Genomic DNA, 22,481 nt, shown 5'->3' with positions numbered 1-22,481 from the left:
CAAACCAAGCTGACAGAATTACCAAGCCTTTATTATAAAGAAAAATTATTCCACAGAAGAGGCTGGCTTACTTCCATGCATGCTGTCACTCATATCCACCTGCTGAGTGCGGAGAAGTGCTTCTGCTAGATTCATTAATTCCCCAAGACACCATCAGGCTTTGTTCTTGGCTACAGGTGCGTGGGCATTTTGATTCAACTGAATTGCTTGCTAGAGTTTTGCTGCCAGCATTGAATGGGTCAAAATAATGAACGTGGACTGTTGGACATCAAAACACCACAAGGGAAGAAAAAAAACTGGGAAAAAAAATCACGCACTGCACACTTATCACTGAATAGTCAAAAGACCTGCTTTACATCCACATTGTAAATAATTTCACAAGGAGGGAAATGAATATGCTTGAGTCTTATCTTCACTTGGGGAGTGTGAAGAATGTTTGCTGAATCCTTTTATTTGTACGTGCAAGCACACGGTCACGAAGCCTGAAAGCCAGCAGAACTAGATTGAATTAATGCTATCTATTGTTGTTTGGATTTTGAACAAAATTGATGGAGTATGAACCAGTTGATGAATCCTGTTTTATCTGGAAATTTTCTGTTGACAGACCAAAGGGGCGGAGAACCAAATTCCCAAGATCCTTCAGTTTGCCTACAATGAAAAGGAGAGATAATGCATTAAGTATTAAGCAAAGGGAAAACTCCCATTGAATTATGCCCAACTATGTAGTCCAGCTCTACTAATTTAAGGTAAATACTCTGGAATTCTCTGCAGTTGGTTGAATATTTAGGCTCTTACATTAATTTAAAGAGTCCCAATTGTCCCAGTAGTTATTGTTAACTTTGGGGTTGAAAACAGATCACCGGGCTGGTTCTGAGCGGTTTGTCAGGCCGCCCTGACGAAGAGCCAGTGGCTGCAGGCAGTCACAGCTATGCGGTTACAGCTATACAGAAGCACCTCATTTCCTCAGTTATAAACTCTTGTACCTCAAGAGCTTAACAGCTCACAGCAAAGCACTGGTCTCCTCTATACTTACACATGGATATAACCCCCATAGCTGCCAACATCCAGCTTTCTAACACAAAGTTTTCAGTTCTGGCCATTTTTGATGCAGCAACAGCTCTATGAACAATCAACAAACCAGCCAGTTTCCTTCACTACCAAAAGAAACCATGAAAGCCAAAGTTCAAACTGCTCATTTGTCATTATTAAAAATCCCTTTCTAAATGTGTATATTGATACAAGAAAAAAAACCTGAAACAAATTCATCCTTGCAATTGTGTTTGCACCTGCAAAGTAAGCAGTTCCAGCTGAAGCATACAACTTTACAGCCATTTTTCCTGCAAAAAATCTCAGCATGATGTCACGCGGCATGACATCATTAACTTAATTTCAAAACTACAGCTCTCCAGGACTAACTTACTACTGCTAAGAGCTCTAAGCAACTATTACTTAACAAGCATTGTTAAATATACATCAGGTATGACAGTTAATAAAATCTAAAGGCTTCCACCAACTTATATGCATCATACATTCTTTCGGACTCTAGAAGCACAGGTAACAACTTCAGTGTTGGCTGACCAGAAGCTAAGCCCCTGGCATGATAAGACAAAAGAGGAAGATGGTCTGTTTTCCAAGAAAAACATTCTTTTCCTCCTGGCTTCAGTGCAGAATCGTTTCCCAAAGAACAAACAGAAGTTTTGACGATTGAAGCCTACCCTAGGTTTGCATCCACAGGCAAACACCACCTTTCAAAATGCCTTCTACCTTTACTAGATCTTCCAGGGAATGGATTTTGTTTGCTGGGAGTTTTGTGCATGCACATGGTGGGGAAAAGTGACGGCAACAATAGCTGGCACACAGAAAATCCAGTGAAGCAACTGAAGTAGTAACAACCACTTAACTAAAACATGCAAATGCCACACCTATTCCTACTTGCATGTGCATGCTTTCCACAAGCCATCTTAAGTCATGAGAAACATCTATTATTCCAGTCACCTTCACCTTTATTTCTACTTCTAAACTAACCTATTAGAATCCAACTGCAAGGTCACATGAACACTTACCATTTCATTTCTTTGCTTTCCCTAAGTTCTCTTGTTTGCAATTTTTTTTTCCCCATGTGGATTAACAGATGAGGTGGTTGAGTGATCTGGCCAGTCACTCCAGTGAGTGGCTCAGCTACGATTAGTTTCTTTGTAGTAGTTTCTTTGTGGTTTTTGGTTAGTTTTTTTTAAGCTACACCCTGTTTAAGCTGAAGTTAACTATTAAGTTATAATTTTATACTGTATCCTCAAAGCATTTTGGTTGTAAAAGTATCAAGATGTTCATAGCATCTTTATGACTGGGATGAATAGTTGCTATTTTACTTCTAGACAAACATTTGGTCATTGCTTAGCTTCAAGTTTGCATGAGAAGTGTCTTTGTGGAAGAATCCTGGCATAGTCTGGCATTGCTAGAGCCAGTTGTAAACAGTTCACAAGTTATCCAGGCACTGCAGCTGGCTCAGGAGCAGGCAGACGAGTCTGACTGTTTCAGGAAACTGTGAAAGGTCTTTTCTAATTGGCGTTAGCATGGTGGCTCTTTTCCGGTCATACTAGAGCCAATAAACACAGAACAACTGCCTCGGTATTCTTGCCTGTAGCTAGGCCAGCTCTTTGGAAAAGCTAAAGACTAAATGATATATTTAATACTTTATTCTTCATCTCACTGGGATTGAATAATTAAAACAATACAGTCATAGGTCACCTTCCTGTTCTATCACTTAAATCCACGTACAGCAATGCCTTTTGGTGCAGCCACATTTAATAAATTGTTAATGAAGCTGAAGAAAGCCTAGCCTTTTCCGGGAACTCAAGCCCAAAGCACTGCTCCTGCTGTCTTGGTGCACATAAACCCATCATTGTAGGGAAGCGCTGTTTCCTCCTCCCCCACTCTCCTTTCATCCCTAAATTAAGATCTGTAGTTAAGTCCAACCACCCCCTCCCCCCAAAGAAAAGCTCTCTTGAAACAGAGGCTGTGCTTGAAGGGAGGAAAAAGGCATGTGGAGCTGTGACTCAGCTGCAGAGTTCTCAAACGCTCATTTGTCCCTGAGCAGGGTCACATTCTCTTCTCCCATATTTTCATAGATCTTGTTCTTTGTATTTGAGAGAGCCTATGTCTACTTTTCACCTGGAACTCGAGGATGTTAAGTTTCTTCAGCAGAGCAATATTCAGAGCTTAGCAAGAAAATTAACCAGTAAAAATCAATTTAGGGCTCAGAAGTCTGTGATTCATTACTCACCTAAACTGCAGCAAAAGGCAGATGCACAAAAAGATTCCCCACGATTTACATTAAGACGGAACAGCCAAAATTAATTGCAATAATTCTACTGTAGTTGCTAGTTTTAATGTGGTGTTTGGAAGTTGAAAAGCTGTATACTGTTTGTGTTAAGAGTTGTTTTTGGGTAAAAGACAAATTTCCTGATGAGATCTCATCTTTGTATAACTTTCTGTATTACCAACAACATTTCTTGAGCAATTAGAAGAGCGAGGGCAAATCCTTTTCCCTTCCCTAAATGGTAAGTGAGGATTGAACTAAAAGTAACTGTATTAGCTCTGGTTTGAACTATTTAAAGTGATATCCCCATATGCCCCATACTGGGGCATAGCAGCTTAGTTTTAAATACAACATGCCCTTCACTATCAAAGGAAAAAAAAAACCCACACCAAAACCAAAACCAAACCCCAAACTAATTCTTTGGTCACTAAGCCTAATAATTATCTTTGCTGATCTCAGAGCTGAAAACATCTCTTACTGGCAGAAAGGCCCAGATGACATGCTCTGATAGGCCTTCCTGTGAATCACACTGATAAGTACATTTCACTATTTTCTGGAATGCCATTCTTATTTATACCTTACACTGAAAGACCCAATAGTTTTTAATTAGATTTGATGAACTCTGTGTGTCTAAGATGGGTTACACAGATGGGCATATGTTCCACCCCATTTTTTTTTATATCTATACACTTGGCTCCCCTGTCGCCATGCAGAACACTGTGGTGTGTCACAGCCCCCAGGCTGCTGAACCTTGCTAAAACTATTCCAAACTTCCCCTCTTCTCACACCCTCTCCCCAAAGGAGCTGGTCCTAGTTATCACAATAATTGTTGTTTTTCTAAACAAGACTAGCTTGTTGCACAATAGCTGAAAATCTTTGGCTTTAAAGCCAGAGGAGAAAAAAAAGAACACAGAAAATGGTCATTATGTGTTCACATCCTGGGCATCTCACTAAGGCAGAGGGCGCTTGTGTTATGAAAATCTAATGAGTAAGAGCCATATGGATTTTAAAACCTGCTTTCAAAGTGTGCTATAAGTTAAGCTTTCATTAATGTGAAACTCAGAGGTTAGTGCCTCCTGAGCAAACTTCAGTGACAGCACTAACCTGCACAGGCTGAATGGAAAATATGGAAATAATTTAAATACAAATGTCAGCTTTGGAAAAGTTAGGCCCTTGCAGAACATAGAGCCGAAGTGGGCTTGGTTTGGCAACAAAACATGTTTTCTCTAGCGACATCAACTCCATTAATCACATGCACTACCACTTGCACACAAGAATTCATAGTTAGGTAGTCTGGAAGAAAAATCCAGCCAAGAATGTGTACTCTGATTTATTTACACACAATCGCTTAAGAAGTGGTTTCAGCTTCTAACAAACTATGTGGTAATGAGCTGTAGCACTGGAAAACAGGAACCACACTTGGGACAGGAGGAAGATGCACTCCATTTCTTTTGGTTTGTTTGTACACAGCTCCAGTTTTCATGGCAGTGTTAGTGAACTGTGTATACCAGGGCTCAGTTTCAGCTGAAAGAATAAAAGCCTAGAAAAACAATGTTACTGGCCGATTCATGGACTTAGAAGAATACAATTCAGTATCCAAACTTCAAAGGAGCCAAAGCATGGAGTGTGACGTTCTTTCTGAAGATTTTGTTGGTGATTAATTTTAGTGACAGTGCTCCTGAACCAGGTCTAGCCTGGAACTATGAGGATGTATCTGACTTGCTCTCCTGGACCAAATAATAATCTAGGTACACCCAGACACCCTGTGAGAAGGCGAGAGGGTGAATCCTTGCACACCTGGCACTGTTTAACCAGTAGTCAGATAATCTCCTCACCGATTACCACAAGCAGTTGTCTATTCTGACACAGCACTCAGTTGGTAAAAGCATTAACAAAGTTCTTGAAAAAGAAAAGTTGAAACAGCTTAAAACAAATGTACTGTACAACAAAAACAATCCAAAGAAATCCCTTAACCACTGTGCTATATCAGGGCTGTCTTCTCTCACTCCTTCCCGAACTCCTATGTACTCCCCCTTCTTCAGTTGTAATGGTTTTTCCTTGACCTCAGACAGAACAGCAGCATTTTGTAAACCCTGGGAGGTATTTCCTTCCCAGGCCTTCATCGTTAACATCCATGACATCACTGTTATCCCTCTTAACAAGATACAGGGATTTTTATAACACCTGAAAAATTAGCTGAGTTACTGCCATATTCCTAACTTAAATTGTTCTATTAAGAGAACATATTATAGAAAAAATCCTCAGTTTGTATTACACTAGTGATCACAAGTAGTGCTAAAAATAAAATACCACTTACCCGATTGACACTATATAATTTTAACAATACATGTGACAATTTATATGAATCCTGTCACACGCAAAGGTGGTGGATGAACATAGGGCTGTATGCTGTACTGCCCCACTCTTAGTTTCGTTTCCCAGGCTGCTTACAACAGTAAGCATCAGCACATCTCCTTGAATGCATGTAACATCATCAAGACCGGATTCCTTTCTCAAGAATCCCAATAAAAATGGCTTGAACCTGTTTCCCAAAACACCAGCTCAGTTCTGAAATCCTAACTGCTGCTGGATTAACACTTTTTAAAAAGATCACATCTAGTCTGAACTCTAGGCAAAAATTAGAGTATAGAACTAGGTTTGTAACAGCAGTTTATAAAGCTGGATTTGTTTCAGTGTAGTCCCTTGTGATTAGTGAGGCCCTTTAGACATTGGTAACAATAGTACAAAAGGAGAGTTCAAAAAAGATCAGGAATTGTTTTCATATTATTTTGTGTTGAAACCCATCCCATGTCCTACAAATGGGCACAGTCCTTCTGGAGATTTTCTGCATTTGTCATTTATTTTTAGCATTACCACACTTAACCTTCTTTATTTACGGCTTGTTCCAAGTACAATGGTGGAAACAGGATCTGATGATGTAAAGCTCTAAAAAGCCTCACTGCAACTTTACTAGGTCAAAACAGGCACAAAGCAAGAGCTAATCAGACTCCCTGCACAGCAAGGAAAAATCAGCTTCAGCATAAGCCCTTGAAACAGTCTCTTCCTCCCAAATATTAAAAAAAATTAGTCTTACAGTATGCAAGACAGGCGCAGTTTATTTAACCTAATTCTCTGCAGAGTATCAAAACACTCTTCCCCTTTCCCATCCTAAACCCTCAAGGCCTACTTGTCTTAAAATAGCATTTCATCTACTACTTGATACACCTAGAATGAGTAAACAGGTAACTATTGAAAGCTATTTCTGAAACAGGTTAGGTACAGTTAATCTTATACTGTCATCTGTCCTTGCTCTTTCGTGTGGATTTTCTAAACAGTACAAATGAAAAGATTATGTAAAAATAAAAACTCATTTAAAAAAAAACACCAATATGTCAGGATTAACAAACCCCATTAACCAGGAGACAGCAGACCATATTGACAGCAGTCTCTTTTTGAGTAGAAGGTTCCCCCCAAAACTGTTAGTTTAACCCTGACATTGTGAGCGGTGCAAGGAAGCGCTTTGTACTTAAGATTACACATGAAAGTCTTGCTTGGGCAATCTTACTTAAGTAGTTGTCCTTTTGAAATACATCAATCTAGTTAAGATATTAGCCAAGCAATACCATACAACACGATGATGGAGGCACATACAATCAAGTGAGTTATATTAAGTTATCTTTCTACGAAGAAGTAGAGTCAATAGTATCCTTTGGTATGGAACAGCAAAACATCAAGAGACAACAAGCTAAGCGGTTAGGAAATCTAATTCCACTCCTAGCAAGGCCAGATGCCTGCTTGTAATGCTAGGTAGGTCTAATTCAGCCTCCACACAAACAAGGTAAACATGAAGACTTGGAGGTCTATAGGTTGGAAGTGCTACAAAAAGAACCAAATTTATTTCTTCAGACACAACATCAAACATGCTCAGTTACGACATAAAGGTTTAGTGCAACCCCTGTTTTATCCCTTTCATGGGAATGTTTCCTTTGAAGGTTGACTTGCAGAGAGAAAGGGCAGAGCAGTTGGTCTGTTTCAAACCATTTTCCCCTGCTTTTACATGCATTGACATTAAACTCCTTTAGAAGGTCTAGAGTATTTCTGTCTTTAAATTTCAACTAACAGCCTTTTCTGTACGGGATAATTATTTGGCTAGAACTTACTGTAGGTGAAACCAAGCAATAGAGAACTACGAAGAAATCGGGAGTGTTTTTAACACAGAAAAAGTATTTCCTTCAAGATTTACCTTCTTTAAATTTTATACAAGAGATTCTACTCATGCATTTTTATTTTTCTAGTAGACTATGAAGATTATTATGCAGATTATATGTACACACTACTTACCTAACATTTCTTTCTTTAATTTTTCATTCCGCTCTTCAATTTGTGTAGGTAATCGCTGTGGAGAAAAATAAAAATTGGAATCAGACCAATGCTGTAGTTTAAGCTTATGAAATTTTCATACACATTCCCAGGATACACTGTTTCTGGCTTAAATGGAATCCTTATGTCAAACCACACTTTCATATTATTTTGGAAACCTATAATTCATCTTATGACATCACTTCACATAAACAGTAAGTCAGGACTTGTAAGTGCAGGTTTCGTACAGGCATACATTTTTACTGCTGCAAAACAGGTCTGATATGTTTGCTTGGGATTTTAACTGAAAAGCTTATGGAGTTTGAGACTTACAATTACAGTGTATTTTAGCCCTACCTCCTCTGCTGCATGCATTAAATTTGGTAAGACAATTGAGAAGACTAAGCAAGCACAGCACTTGATTTCTGAACATGAACTCAGGTGAACTGAAGTTCAGATGAACTGAAGAAAACATCCACGAAGTCAGTTCTCAGTGACATCACACTTCAGGGAAATCAGCACTGTCTTCTCAATACAAATATTTTATCAGAAGATCACTGAATTAACTGTCCATGAACTTCAGGACATAGTTTAATGAGCAGCATCTTATGACACAATATATGGCACAGTTTTAAGGAGGACAGGGTGTTACAAATGAGGGCCTCCATTTGGCAATTGATCACAGGGAAGGAACTCCAACAGTTCATACCAAGCAAGGTGCTAGCCCAGGTAACAGTTCGTTAATGTGCTGCTTCCCTCCTGAGAACTGGCACCAGTGTTAAAACCTGTTGCGCCACCACAAACTTATCACATGTTTCTAATGAGCATTAGGTAACTGCATGATCTATGCATTCCCAATGATTTGAGATTCCCAACGGTGTTTTGCTATATGACTGTCATGATCACTTTTAATTAGTTAACAACTAGATTTACCATTACATTATTTAAATTTTGCATTTTGTATACATAAGTTAAATACAATATTAAAACAAAATATATTATTAGTCACTTTTTATACATATTTTTCAGAAGTACTCTTTCAAGCTTTTATACTATACTTATTACTGTAAAATTCCAGCAGTTCTGCATGCAATTATATGCATAACTATGGTGTCTCCTCTTGTGGAGGTCATAGCAAGTAAGACAGATCTGCTGTAATGGTGCTATCAGTAAATTAATTACAGTTGCAGACTATGGCAACAGGTGTGGAATTCACCCGATACACTTCCCTTGTGGTAATTGGCTTCTCAACACAGTTAAAGAATTAATTTCCTAATCTTGTTCCTTCCTGTCATTTGCAGCTCCAGTCATCACGGAGAGGTTTGTCATCATCGAGGGGTTTGTCATCCTGATATCATTGCTACAGTGAAATAAGATGTTCACCTCAAGAAAAAGCCCATCGACAAGGCTGCCTGACTATTCCTCTCCTCTTAAATGCAGGATATGCTGGTGAACACAGGCAAATACAGTTCATGTCTGATAGTGATGGGTGGATAGAGAGGTGGTATACCACAGAAAAAAAAAAAACAAAACAGAAAAACTAGTACTAAGGAATACAGTGCAGATATATATGGATGGCTAAGCTTGAAACCAGTCCAGGCCCTGCGTCACCACCAGTGAGCCAGATGTAATTAGCCTAGTCAGACCTCATCTGACTCCTGCTGACCCAGAGGGGCTTATTAAGTTGGGTGCAGATCTGGACCTAAGCTGCCTGCATGAAAACATGTGTGGATATCCCCAGGCTCTAAATTCCGTTTGCACTGTGGCTGTGAGATTTGCTGAGTGTTGGATGAGTTGGGCATATATAGCATGTCTCACACTGGACATCAGGCTTTAGCAGGAAATGAAGACACAAATCCTTGATCTGAAATACATAGTCCATGTTTTGTCTGTCTGAATACCACTGTTCCAAAGACTCGGCATTTCTCATTCCAGAAATGTGTTTGCAGGGTTAGTTATCTACAGAAAGGTGTCTGTAAGGGCAGTTATTTATCTGGTGTCTATGATACTTATCTCAAAGTACACTTGATTTTGGTAAATAAGTTTATCTGGCCTGCCAATCCCTCAAAAAGTGCATTGGAGCTAAAATTCACATAAACACACCCACTAAAAACAAAACCTAAAGACTGATAACATATAATTAAACACTTTCTGGGAAAGCATCAATAGGCATTATTTGACCACAAAACAATTTCAAACGGTTTAATTTGGCACTGAATATGTCAAAAGTAACTAAAGTGTTCTTTACTAATCTACTAGGATTTAAAAAGCTCTAGCACTGTCCTCCTAAAATATAAACAGTGCTGAAATTTTAGAGCAGCTACCAAATCAGGAGTCAAAGCAAAGAACTACTGTGTATTTAATATTCTTAAGCTGCCATTTAACAAGATCATGACATTCCCTAAAGCAGCATGTGAAATATTTTCTACATACAGGAAGGAGAAAGATTTGCTCTATCAGTGAATGAAGCTAATTTGCAGGTTCTCTTGATGTATCATTTTCATTACCACTGAGTGGGAAAAAATGCTGCGTATTTCTGCAAAGAACAATGGACTTCACCTTACAATAAAGCAAAGCTTCTTAGTCTTCTACATACTAGATACGTTAGCCACATATGTGGAGTCACCATTACAGTTGGAACTGGGTTTTTTTAAATTATGAAATGTAGAGGTTTACTATGAATATTTTAAAAAGTGAAAAATTAAGGAAACAATGACAGTTTTACAGGAGGAGAGTTTTCGGCTTCAGTCTCAAAAGATTGCTTCTACCCTGAAACTTGACAAAGAACAGGACCACTCGGGGCAGAATGTCCTAAATCCCACTACAGGATAAATTGAGGGCATTTTGTACAAAGTGTTCTGAACCACATGTGAGCCTAAACCCTCTGCCTAGTAAAATGAGGTCAAGGAGCAGAAGGTATATGAAACAGTCAACCTCTGTACTTCCCAGCTACAAAAATTAAGAATAAATTACTGATCGTTCTAAAACACGCCTGAAAGATGGCCAGGAAGAACAGCAGCACTGTTTGTGATTCTCTTCTAGCCCAAATATCCACTGGTTACTAAGCAAGGGCTCTTCTGTGAGGCTATTCGAGGCATACTCACTGAAAGAACCACTCACTGTGGTTTTGCAAGAGGTGTAAAGGACAGTATCTATACTTTCAGGGGGTTTCGATCAGCCAAAATATATGTATTTTAAACTCCTTAGATTTTGTACCAACTACTGACAGTGTTCCCAAGTATTAATCTGTGGAGTCCTGACTGGTAGTTCATAAAAATCTGTCTGATCTTTGCAGTTGTACTTTGTACGATGAGCTGCTGAAAATATACTCCTTATACCCTATTTTACCAAGTAACTCGCTAGATTACAGTAGGCCTCACTGTGGACGTAATCTAATGCTAAAAGACTACAAGCTACAGAAACTAAACGCCATCGTTTCCTTTAGAGATGTCAGCAGACTCCTTGGCTGAATTCCTGGATCAAATAAGCCCTAGTCTCAGCTAGTAGCCTATAAACAAGGCCAACACAAATAGTCTTTTCTAGACTGTGATGGACCCATCACATTCACTACCCATGCAGTAATGATGTTTGACAAGCTTGTAATTTATTAAGCCATTGCCAAGAGCTAGGTGATAAAGTGCTCTTCTGCTCTCCACCAGACACATGCAACAAGCATCAGGGGGTCGTTCCACAGTAAACTGACCTTGTCAGTGGGTGTTGCTGAAAGGGATGGCCCCGAGTCCTGCACTGCCTTGACCATGTTTTCTTTCCTTCTCACTAGCATTTGCAGTAGGACCTGTCTGACTGCAAAAAGCCAAGGCAATATAGAAGTATTTACTTTGGGGCTTTTTGGTTGCTGGCTTTTTTTTTTTTTTTTTTGCTTGCTCGTTGCTGGTTTTGCCTTTAGCAGAGTTAGTCAACTGCCAGACTCATATATAGAGCCAGCCATCCCCTAGGGTCAGGCACGAGCTAGTACCAGTGCTAGCACAAGGAAAGCAACTGGACAGCTTTGTAAGCAGCAGGCAGTGAGTAGATCAGTGTTGCTGCTTTGTGAAATCATACCCTTACAGGAGTTACACAGGCGGAATATTTTTCTGCCATCAGTGCAACTGATCCAGTCCCAAAGGAAGTAATTTCAGGCAAGGCTTCTTGTCTAATATGCTATAAAAGCAGTTTCTAATCTGTCACTTACAACACCATAGTACGGAAAGGGGTGTGGGGGGGGCAGGGAAATCACTACTAATGATTTATCTTCCCAAATGGAGAGTTTAAACCATTAAACCTAAGCCTTTCAAAAATATTTCTGCATCAACATACCCAAAGTGGTTTTAGAGATAATTTTGCAGGTGAAGCAAATTATTTTTTTTCCTTTATGGAGCAGAATACGTTGCAGGTTCACTGATGAGAAGCTGAACTAAAACAACAATGCCTTTGAAAATTTAACCAGATATAAATAAAGTCAAGTACTGGCATATGGATTTGGGTGCCCAACGAAGAATTACATTTTAAAACTGTACCCATTTACCTCAAAAGGGAAGCAAAGAATAGTTCAGCTGTTGTTTTCCCTGCAGAAGATGGTCAGCTCTTTCCAGGCTCTCTGGCGCTTGCAAACAATTCACTACGATGACCTGAAGCTCCAACTTTTTATCAAAGCGACCACCACTGTACTTTTTGTAGTGGCTACCTTTGATTAGCGCATGTTACTTCAAAACCACAGGCTGTCTGGCTACCTTTCTACCACATTTGTCCTTTCAACACAGCCTTCATAACCTCTTTTCAAAAAGAAGAGCAGCAAGCAGCCTGTAAGAGGAGCTTTCTGCACAAAATAAATTTCCCTTCTTGCTACCCTTGTGAAAAGACCCTCTGAACTTGTCAAACCCACAGCTATTTTCCACACTAAGCATTAACATACTAAATATCACTAGAAAAATCACTTCCTGCTGGAATTTTACACAAAGAGTGACTTAAAACCTCAAATCAGCAGGCTGTGGCAGTGACTAAATCCCCATTGAGTAAGGATTATTTACAAGTTAGATTGGGGTTTCAGGAAGTGGTAGGGGCTTAGCTTTTTTCATCCAAGCTGACACATCCTAAAGGCCAAGGAAACTTTTAAAGCATTTCCTTATGCTTACAGAGATATGGCAAAGATTCTGCATTAATTGTTTAATCCTGAAGTATTTGTAATTTGATTGAAAGTGGACAGTGGAACACAGTACTAAGCTGCAGAATTCCTTTTTTCCCCCCCCCCAAAATGAAGTAAGTAACTGAACCAGGAGAGTGCTGTTACAACTACAAGGTGCCTTTTTCTTCAAGTGAAAGGCTAAGTTTTTGAAGATTAATAGCAGACTTCAGTCACGATTCGTAAAATAACTTCGTAAAATAAAAGTGGCCAATACACACACAAGGCATAGCAAAGAACAAGAACAGAAAACAGCCAAATCAAGAAACAAAAGTATCAGCATTTCAAAGTAGCTACAAACATAAGATAAAGACTGATAGATTCCTGTCTCTGCCATTCTCAAAGTGATATAATGAAGTCACAAAAAAAGTAATTATTTTATAATTATGCCATAAAGGAATTTGTCTGCAAGTTTACCAATTAGAAAAATAATTCTACTGAACGAAAACTAGACTCCCACTAATTAAACAGCTAGCAAGAACTGTAGTATAGGGTGCTTGCATTTCAATCTCCAAACTGAAGATCCTTATTGAAATGGTGGCTCCTAAAATGCAGCAGTGGTTCAGGCAACCTTTTCTAGGACATGCATAAATAAAATTAACAGCCTCTATCAGAAAACTAGAACACAGTGTATGTGTGTGTGTGCACACACTATTCAACAGCTAAACATGTAATTACATGTTAACAGCTTTACCAAGACAACTATGCTTTATGGACCTGAGACTTGTCATAGAAGTTGTGGCAGTGCATGTAATCTTCCTTACATAAAACCAGATGAGAAGACCACTACACTTTCAGACTAAGAAGCAAAAAGTTATCACCACTACATGTGAAGCTGCCTGCATAAAGAGCATTGAATATTTACAATAGGAAAGACAAGAGCTTGGTTTAAATTTAGGCCAAAGGATACTGAAAGGGCTTACCATGCAGGCTTCTCTGGCTTGATGAACTGAGGGGTCTTTTTCTAGGACTGCCTTATAATCTTCCAGAGCTTCATCTAGCTTTTCTGTTTTCTCATATAGTTCTGCTCTCCTCAGCAAAGCTCTAATATAGTTAGGATCTAATTCCACTGCTACAAAACAAAAACAAAACACAGTATTTTACTTGAAACATTTCTACACCCCTCAAATGACTTAAGTGTATATTAAATTCTTAATAGTTATCTTTATAACGTAGCTTAGAATCAAGCAGAGTCAGTTTAAAAGCCAAGTCATAATTCAGGAAGGCATATATCTGCCTGTGAAAATCTAATGCAAATGATGATACTCCTTTAATGTCACTATCACAGATACAACTGATTTATAATGCACAAACATTTAATTTTGCTATGCTATATATGCAGAGATTCTAAGTGACACCTCAGAAATTTTAAGGACCTGTAAGGCATTTTTGAGCTTTTGTATATTTAATAAGTGTACATTATTAGATTACAGCTAAAGTTAAATATACCTAAAGATACACATAGCAGGGAAAATAAGCATTTCCCTGCTTATCTCGGTTCAAGTTGAGCCAAACTCCCAGAGAACTACTGTTGTTCTTCTGAATTTAATATCAAGCAGTCAAAATTGGATTGGGAATCCACAAACGGTTATATTAGCCCTACAAGTTAGCAAAGGGACATACTGACAAAATTTAAGCTTTTTTTCCTTTCCTCATTCCCTTGGCAACCATGACCACGTTTACGATGCAGTTAGGACTGAATGCTAAACTTAACAGCAACCTGCACATAGTAATTTCTCAAGTATTTCTTCATACATTTTTCATCACAGAAAGAGGGAGTATAAAAGACTACCCATTTTATAATTACTAACCCATTAAAATGGTTCTCGGGACAATTAAATCTAGGATTATCTACCTAAATATTCTAGTGTATTTCATCTACAAGGACAAAGACAATGCTACAGTCAGCACGTTGCAGGTTAGTGTGAATTGCTCTGCTGTGCTCCAAGTGTTGCATTGCAGTTTGTAAGCCAAGTCCCTGGGGAGCATCAAGCGATGGTAGGTTTAAGTCTCACTGCTGCAAAGCAGACTGATTCCCTTTCAGCCACGACAAAATTAGCAGAAGTGTTTTTCAAAATGCACCACCACAACAAAACAAACCCCTAAAGTGACAGAGACCAGCAAGAATTTCTTACCTTCCAGAATACTTCTAGCAAGTACAAACGCCTATTTACTGTACAAGCAGCACTGGCACGCAGCCATTGGATTAGTTTTCTGACTGGTAATTTAGACTTTTTTCCCCAGCTGTCATGGGGAGTTTAACAAATATTCAAGCATGGGTGAGTGGGTGGAAGCAATAAAGCAATGCACAGCTGAAATGATTTCACCAGAAGTTGCAGAGAAAAAACTATGCCAGACAAGAACAGGAGAACATAAGCCCTTGTGACAAAGCAAAAGCCTGGCATAAAAGGGACTTGATAATGCTTTTAATTCTATAAGGCCTCATGGTTCTTTGGAATCTAGGATTAAATCAAGATTTGGGGGGGAATGGCAGGTGGAAGTGGGTTTAAAGTAGTAGGTTTAAGGAAACAGCTTCCATAATAAAAAGACTTTCCTATTAAACAAGTACAAACAGCAGCCTTAATGGCGTAAGAGAACAGAAAGTAAATTATTACAGACAGGAAAAGTTTGATAGACATTTTACAAAATAAATAATACAAATAATATAAATAATTCTAGTTTCAGATGTCTTCCACCACAGCTTTTCTACAAATTCTTTAAAGACCCTTACGCCCAAATTTACAGTTCTGTAGTAAGGCATTAACTGGTGTAATTTACGTTTAAAGATCGGGCACAAGAGCAGCACACAGGGGAAAAAGCCATACCTTTGCTGCAGTCACTTAGGGCAGCTTCCATCTTGTCCTAGAACAGAAAATAGTTTTGTTATATTTAAGTCATATTTCTTGGGAAACAGATTATTTACACTTGCAAGCAAAAAGTTTTGTCTGGCATTCCAAGGAACTGGGATGTTCATGCAATCAAGGCTTTTCACACCATTGCTTCTGATGTAAAGCTCTTTACCAGTGATTAGCTTCCTCCCTGTGAAGGCTGACAGTGTTCAAATTGCACGGCTGCCCCACTAATCAGTCTGCACTGAACAGCAAGCTACACTCAAAAGGCTGAGTCACATCTGCAGGTCTTGGCTTAACCGAGCTACAGCTTTTCTACCTTTGTCAAATAATTAAGGAGTTGGAATAGATAGTTCCCAAGTATCCCAAATAAATTCTTGTCTGTATAAGCTAAGACATTTGGAAAGCAGATACTGCTATTAGTCCTAATGCAGCTTTCTCTACAAGGGACAATGCATGAGAGTTCCAGAAGTGGTAGGGACAAGATTTTAAGCGCACCCAGACAACCATAGTTAGAAGATGAGAGCCAGGTGATCTGCTTACAATAAAACAAGAAAAAAAAACCCAAGAGGCCTGAGAGAGAAATCCTATTTTCACTGAAACCAAAAGGGCCAAATAAATAAATCAATCAGGCTGTTATGTGCTTGTACTGTTGATCAAAGTAGGAGTAATCTTTCTACACCCAAGGAACTATTTTCTCCTCCATAAAACAGTAGCTGTCTCAGCGGAATGCCTCACAAGCTTTTACTGGAGTGCAAATGGGTGCAGCAGGTATGGAATAACAAACTTAATGGGGAATTCATTAATAATATGAATCTATTTTCAGAGTAATATATTGGTCTGTCAGTTCCACTGACCTATACTAGTAAGATACACTAGTTAGTGCATAGTTCTTCTGTCATCTTGGGCTCCTTTGGGGACTGCTGGATTAGTTTCCCAGTGCTATGACTAGTTAACATCTGTATTATGAGGAGATTTTTCAGTTTACAGCTTTCATACTTGAAAGCTTCCAGCATCTGTTATTACAGGTTTTATTCCATTTTTTTCCTTGTCTGCTCAAACAATTCAGTAGCCCAACAGCAAGTTAGATAATTCTAGCCAACAAAGGATAGTTTATGCTGAGTAAGAATTTATTTATTTATGCCTAAATATGGCAGAGCTGCATCTGTCTCAACACTTAGAGGAAAACTGCAAGAAAGTCTGCTTTTCAGGAAGGTAAACTGAGGATATGAATTACTGTGCTATTTTTCTCTAATAATTTAATCTTAAAAACAAAGGCAAAATAGAAAGTAATTTCCCCTGAATTCTTAGTATCTCCTCTTTCTAAAGAAGTGAAGGTTTCTGTTCAGACAGATTGTGTTCTATGCCTTCCCTGCTACCTAAGTGTATTGCTGATTCTGGTAACATCTGGGCATCTGCCCCTGGTCAAGGAATAGAAAATATATGAAGAAAGCTGTAGCCATTCTATCCAGACCATGCCCTACTATATAGGTCTGTCCCGCCATACAGCAACTGCAAAGGAAGTAGACTAACTGAATTAATGAATAAAGCCATGGTCAGGAAGTCCTGCTTATGCCTGAAAGCATTTGAGCCAATTAAATGATAAGTATATGATAATCCAGGCTTTTAGGAAAAAAACCACTACCTAGCTCCAATTCTATACAACCTAATATATGGTCTGCATTCACTAAACATGCTTAAAGACATCTGTTCCTCATGAACTTTAAATTTCATTAGAATGAAAGAAAAATTAGTGTTTTAAACATAATGCAGCAGAGCCACTTTGAACAGCTGTTCCAACTGCAACTTGCAGGTTTGTATTCACCCTCAATAAAACTAAGTGTACCAGCATTTCTACTGGGAGCATGACAGACTGGGCAAGCTGCAAAATGTGCAAACACCTTTATTCCTTTGCCCTCCTTCATGCAACCCTTATGACTTAGTTATTGCATTTGTCATGTAATCAATACATGGTGTTTCATAAAATAAAAAGAATATTCACCTGTTTCATTTTTGCAGCGGCTCTATTTGAAAATAAAACAGCCCTATCTTTTTGGAAGCAAGCCGGACAAATCTGCAGAGCCTTCGTGTAAGAGTCTTCTGCCTCTCCATAGTCTGCAGATGCAAGAGCAGAAAAACCAAAATATAGTATTTATTTCAAATGCCAGTATAGTCAGTGAACCACACGGCTAAGATTTCTTTGGAAACATTTCTCAATATATGATGCAAAATTAAACCAGAATCCGTAGCTGCACTCAAAGTACATTACTGAGTAGTACATAGACCAATCAAAATTGTTTTAAAATCAACACCCTTGTAAAAGCAGAAATATAGTCCTGCGCTTAATGCATGATGTGCATGTAATTCTCATCCCTGAAACTGTACCTGAGTACTAGCCTTAGAGGTACAATCTCTTTAGATCAAGAGTACCCTGATCTGAAAGGAAGCATGTGCTGAAACATATCACTGCACTGATACCTGTTCAAAGCAGCTATGGAGGTTTTTTATTTGCTGCATCATTTTCAATGACTGACTTAAAGGTCAGTCACCACAAATCCATTATCACCTGAAGGTCATCCATCATCAAGTCTGGTCTAAAGCAAGGAGCAGTAGTAAATCACATGGGATTATCAAGTTATTCATTTTCTAATAAAGGTAGGGCCTTTTCACTCTTGACTCTATACTGACTCTGAACAATGCACTCCCTGCCAGCTGACAAGTGCATCATCCTCAAAACAGAGCAATTCTTTCTGTGCACATTAGCTGGTGACCATCCAGGTGCTTAAAGCACTTTGGCAGGCACAGGCACATTGAAAAGGTCTGCCAAAGAATTTGTCAAGAAGCAGCTATGGATGAGACCTCACAAGATGATTCAGCTGACATTACAGGTTTGCTGCTTTCACGATCCCAGCAGTTCCCTTCTGCCTGCTCTGGTGCTTGCCTGAATTGGTAAATCATTCCCCAGGAATCTTGCTCTCTTAACTCACAATAAGAGACCTCCAACAGGAAGGCCACTGTCTGGTTATCACGGTACACTCCTGGAAAGGGGAAGTTACTTGTTTGTGTCCCTGCTGACTGAAGAAAGTATGAATCTGCATATCCTGGTTTCTTTGTGAATCCTCTAGCCACCAGAACATTAAATGAAAGGTGGGTGTCAAAATCACTTCCCCCTTCGTGTTTTTTAATTAAAAGCATTAGAACAGTTTTTTATTACTGACCTCAACCCTGCTGTTATGTATTAACTATGCTCAGAATGTGTCCAGTTCTGGCATAAGCTAGAAATCTACATACATCTAGTTGTTTGGGTTTTTTTTAAACATATGTGTATGTGTACATGTACATCTCTCTATATACACACATACATGTCTTTACATCTGTTGATACACATATACGCATATGTATAGATATGTACATGTAAGTGCATATAGATGTACATATACATGTGTATATGTATATATAGATGTCTGTATATATACACATACACACACAAATATATTCTATAACAGATAGAGTCAGTGGATAGAAACAAACATGCAACTGTACAAAGGTATGAGAGAGCTACTGACCCACTGAGTCCTGCATCAACTTTAAGTGCACGCATTAGCAAAACTCAGAGCCACGTGGAAGCCTTTTTTTATTAGCAAAAGAAACCCTGGCACTTGGAAGGCAGTCAATTCTGTATCACGTTCTTGGATTTAAACACTTAGCTTTCATGAGAATCCTGCTTTAGTAATCCAAGTCTTTGTGATTTAAACTTAACTCTTAAGGAGGTCTGCTATCTCCATTGTTCTCTAGAGCTGGATGAAAAATGATATAAATGATAAATCCGAACAATGATAGGTGTGAGCTCTTCCTGTGGGTTATCTGCAACATCATCATGATGTCTAAGTGTTAATTTAAGATCCTGGAAGATCCATATGGTGTTAAAAGATTACCAACCCACCTCCCTTCTTGAACTGCTCATTTCCTTTCTCCTTCAGTGTTGTGCTCTCCTTTCTTCTTTTCTACAAAAGAAAAGACAGTGTCTCAAAGTATTTAATTCAAATGAACAAGTAGGTCAGCTGCAGTTCCAAACAAAGTATGAATGGAAATCAGAATAAAATATAACCTAAAGAATTTTAACTAGTACCAAGATCACTTGCTTGTAGTCATCGTGACATGATATACTTTGTGTCCATGAACCACCAGAGTATAACAACAAGGCAGTTAAACAAGCTTCAGTTCATGGACAATAGTATGCAGAAAGAGCATTCACAGTGAATTACATGGTTTAAAGTAATACGTTAACTTTTTACCTGGCTTTTTGCTTCTCCTTTCCAACTCAGTTTAATTTCATCAGTGCACGTCAGCGACACAGAATATATTTTAGATGTAAAGCCTCAAAAGTTTTGCTTAAAATAATTCTATCTCAGAAATCCAGAGTTACTTTCAGAGACGTACAAAGCATATTGAGCCCTGGAAACAGGTCCATGGATAATACTGCCCTGAAAGATTTCTTATGCAGAGAGTGACTAAACCATCAGATCCAGACACAGGAAGATTGTTCAGTTATACAGTGAAAATCACACATTCTGAGCAGAGTTGTGTTTTCAACCATGAATATCTTAACAGTACTCTTGGCACAAGTGAAGTTGACATGAATGCTCTTAGCCCTTGACACAGAAAACACAGGATGTCATCAAGCCATCTCTTCAACCTAGTTACTGTGGAAGCCTTCACATGCAGGCATACCTCACACAAGTAAAAACAAAGCAGTCTAAGTAAGACAGTAACATCAAGAAGCAATGCTCATGTTCATAAATCATTTCTATGGTAGAAGAATGATCATTTGACCATGGATTTTGCCCCCAACACACATGCAAACACAAGGACTTAAATCAAGGTATCTATAAATTACAGATCATTGAGCAATTAAGAAGCCAACACTAGGAGAAGGAACAGTTTCCTTTCCTGCAGACTGTGTAAATCAAGGATTAATGCAATTATCAATATCGCACAGAACATCTCCTTGGAAACAGCTAAATATAGTACTCTTTGTGGAGCGCTGCACCATCTCACAGCTATGCCAAGTATCTGACAAACAATACCAAATCAGAGGTTCTCTCCTCTCGCTTTTATTGGTTTTGGAAAGTAATTTACCCGATCGTTGTCACCATCTTAGTAGATCACAATGCCCTGATAACTAGGCTCAGGGGAATGGCAATCAGTTGTCACACAGTAAAATATCATCTGACCCTTTCCATACATGCCTAGATCACTAAATTTTTTCTTATCACCTGTTAAATATATTTTCTAATACTCATTGCTCCTCACATTTAAAAAAACCCCAACATATTGGTCAGACAAAACATGCACCACTATTTAGAAATTGGCTTTCCTGCAGCATGGACTGAAACCTACACAAGTCCTTCCACAACCTCACCTACACCAAGGTACACAAGGTTAGAGCTTTCTAAACACGAGCGTACAAACCTATCTGAGCACTTAAGGTACAAGCTGCATTAAAAGCACAAATTCCTTGTATATATGCAGCATTCTGCTGTTCAGCACAGGGAGTACGTAACTGCATTTGAAGGCTGGACCCAAACTTTTGAAGTGCTACACAGAATAGCTCCAGCGAGGTCACCGCCACATGCGCAGTTGGCCCTCCAAAGAGATTTCCAAAACATCTTGAACGCATATAGAGTGGAAGATAGCACAGCAGAAGTGATTTTCATATCAGTGAACAAAGCAGCCAGGTTTCAGCACAGAGCAGGTTTGGAGATGATGATCCTACTGGAAAACATGAAAGACCTACATAGACAACCCTCACTCAAGATAAGAAATCCTTGAAACACTAGCCCTACTGACTTCATTGCTCATGACCTATTTAGAACTGGCCTCTAACCACCATTAACTGATTCACTGTTGCATAAGGGAAGAGTTACAACTTTACAATAATGAAAGAATTTTATTTCATATAAAATGAGAATAGCAGCATGCTCACAGTACTCCTTATGCAGAAACCCTAAACTTGAGGAATACTGAATGAAAAGCTTTACCTGTATTATCATTATTTTGTTTCATTTTACTAAAATTATTACAAAATAGTACAATAGTACATGTTTACTCCAGTTAAGTATTAAATACTGTTAGAAAAAGTGATTTGCAGCAAGAAGGCTTCAGGAGAAAAAACTTTTTTTTAAAATATAAAGTAAGAGGAACAAAAAAATCCAATTCTTCAGTCGTGGGATTCCTTCTCAGGTAGCCAAGAGGATTGTGACCTACAGCCTCAACAGCACAGAAGACAGACCAAGGTGGTTGTACAGCCATGGTCACTGGGGAAACACAGGCAGATGAAAGTTCTGAGCAACTGAAGAGTGTCAGGACTCTCACGCTGTGAAGCTTATGATTCATGCAACTCTCCTCCTCCAAAAGCTTGTTCCTTGGTATGTCCTCTTGCCTGAGAATCAAACTGCACGAACTTGAAGGATAGAGGACTATTAGTCACATAACTGTTACAGACACACAACTGTCAGCGGCAGTCTTGTGGTCACTGCTGACTACTTGACCAGAAAAGGTGCTGTCTAAGCATGTTTCAGAAGCCGGCAATATCGTTAAGAACACTGTATATGGTTTTTGCAGCTTCCTGGAAAGCAGCAATGCAGTCCTGGTTCAAAACCAGGATTTCTGTTATAGCTTGACCAACATTTTCAAGATATCCCTGTATTATGGGTTTCAGACTGTCCTTGAAGTTCCAAACTGTACAAGTTTTTGCAGTATTTTTCAAAAAGGTAAG

General features: G+C 38.8%; 1 protein-coding gene across 4 annotated transcripts in view; it reads right to left on the bottom strand.

The window, feature by feature from the left end:
• Window positions 1-10: 10 nt before the first annotated feature.
• TTC1 (tetratricopeptide repeat domain 1) overlaps window positions 11-22,481 on the bottom strand; it is a 32,090-nt gene continuing 9,619 nt past the window's right edge. For all 4 annotated transcript variants that reach the window (XM_075102075.1, XM_075102074.1, XM_075102076.1 and 1 more), the window contains exons 3-8: window positions 19,647-19,707; window positions 17,706-17,818; window positions 15,680-15,716; window positions 13,778-13,926; window positions 7,658-7,712; window positions 11-648 (exon numbers count right to left, since the gene is read on the bottom strand). In XM_075102075.1, coding sequence (XP_074958176.1) covers window positions 515-648; window positions 7,658-7,712; window positions 13,778-13,926; window positions 15,680-15,716; window positions 17,706-17,818; window positions 19,647-19,707 — 549 coding nt within the window. In that variant the 3' untranslated portion in view covers window positions 11-514. The remainder of the gene's footprint in view (window positions 649-7,657; window positions 7,713-13,777; window positions 13,927-15,679; window positions 15,717-17,705; window positions 17,819-19,646; window positions 19,708-22,481) is intronic.

The sequence above is a fragment of the Phalacrocorax aristotelis genome, chromosome 8 (assembly GCF_949628215.1).
Source record: "Phalacrocorax aristotelis chromosome 8, bGulAri2.1, whole genome shotgun sequence".
NCBI classification, from domain to species: Eukaryota; Metazoa; Chordata; class Aves; order Suliformes; family Phalacrocoracidae; genus Phalacrocorax; species Phalacrocorax aristotelis.
The sequence above is the reverse complement of the archived record's forward strand: the minus strand, read 5'-3'. Positions and strand labels throughout refer to the sequence as shown.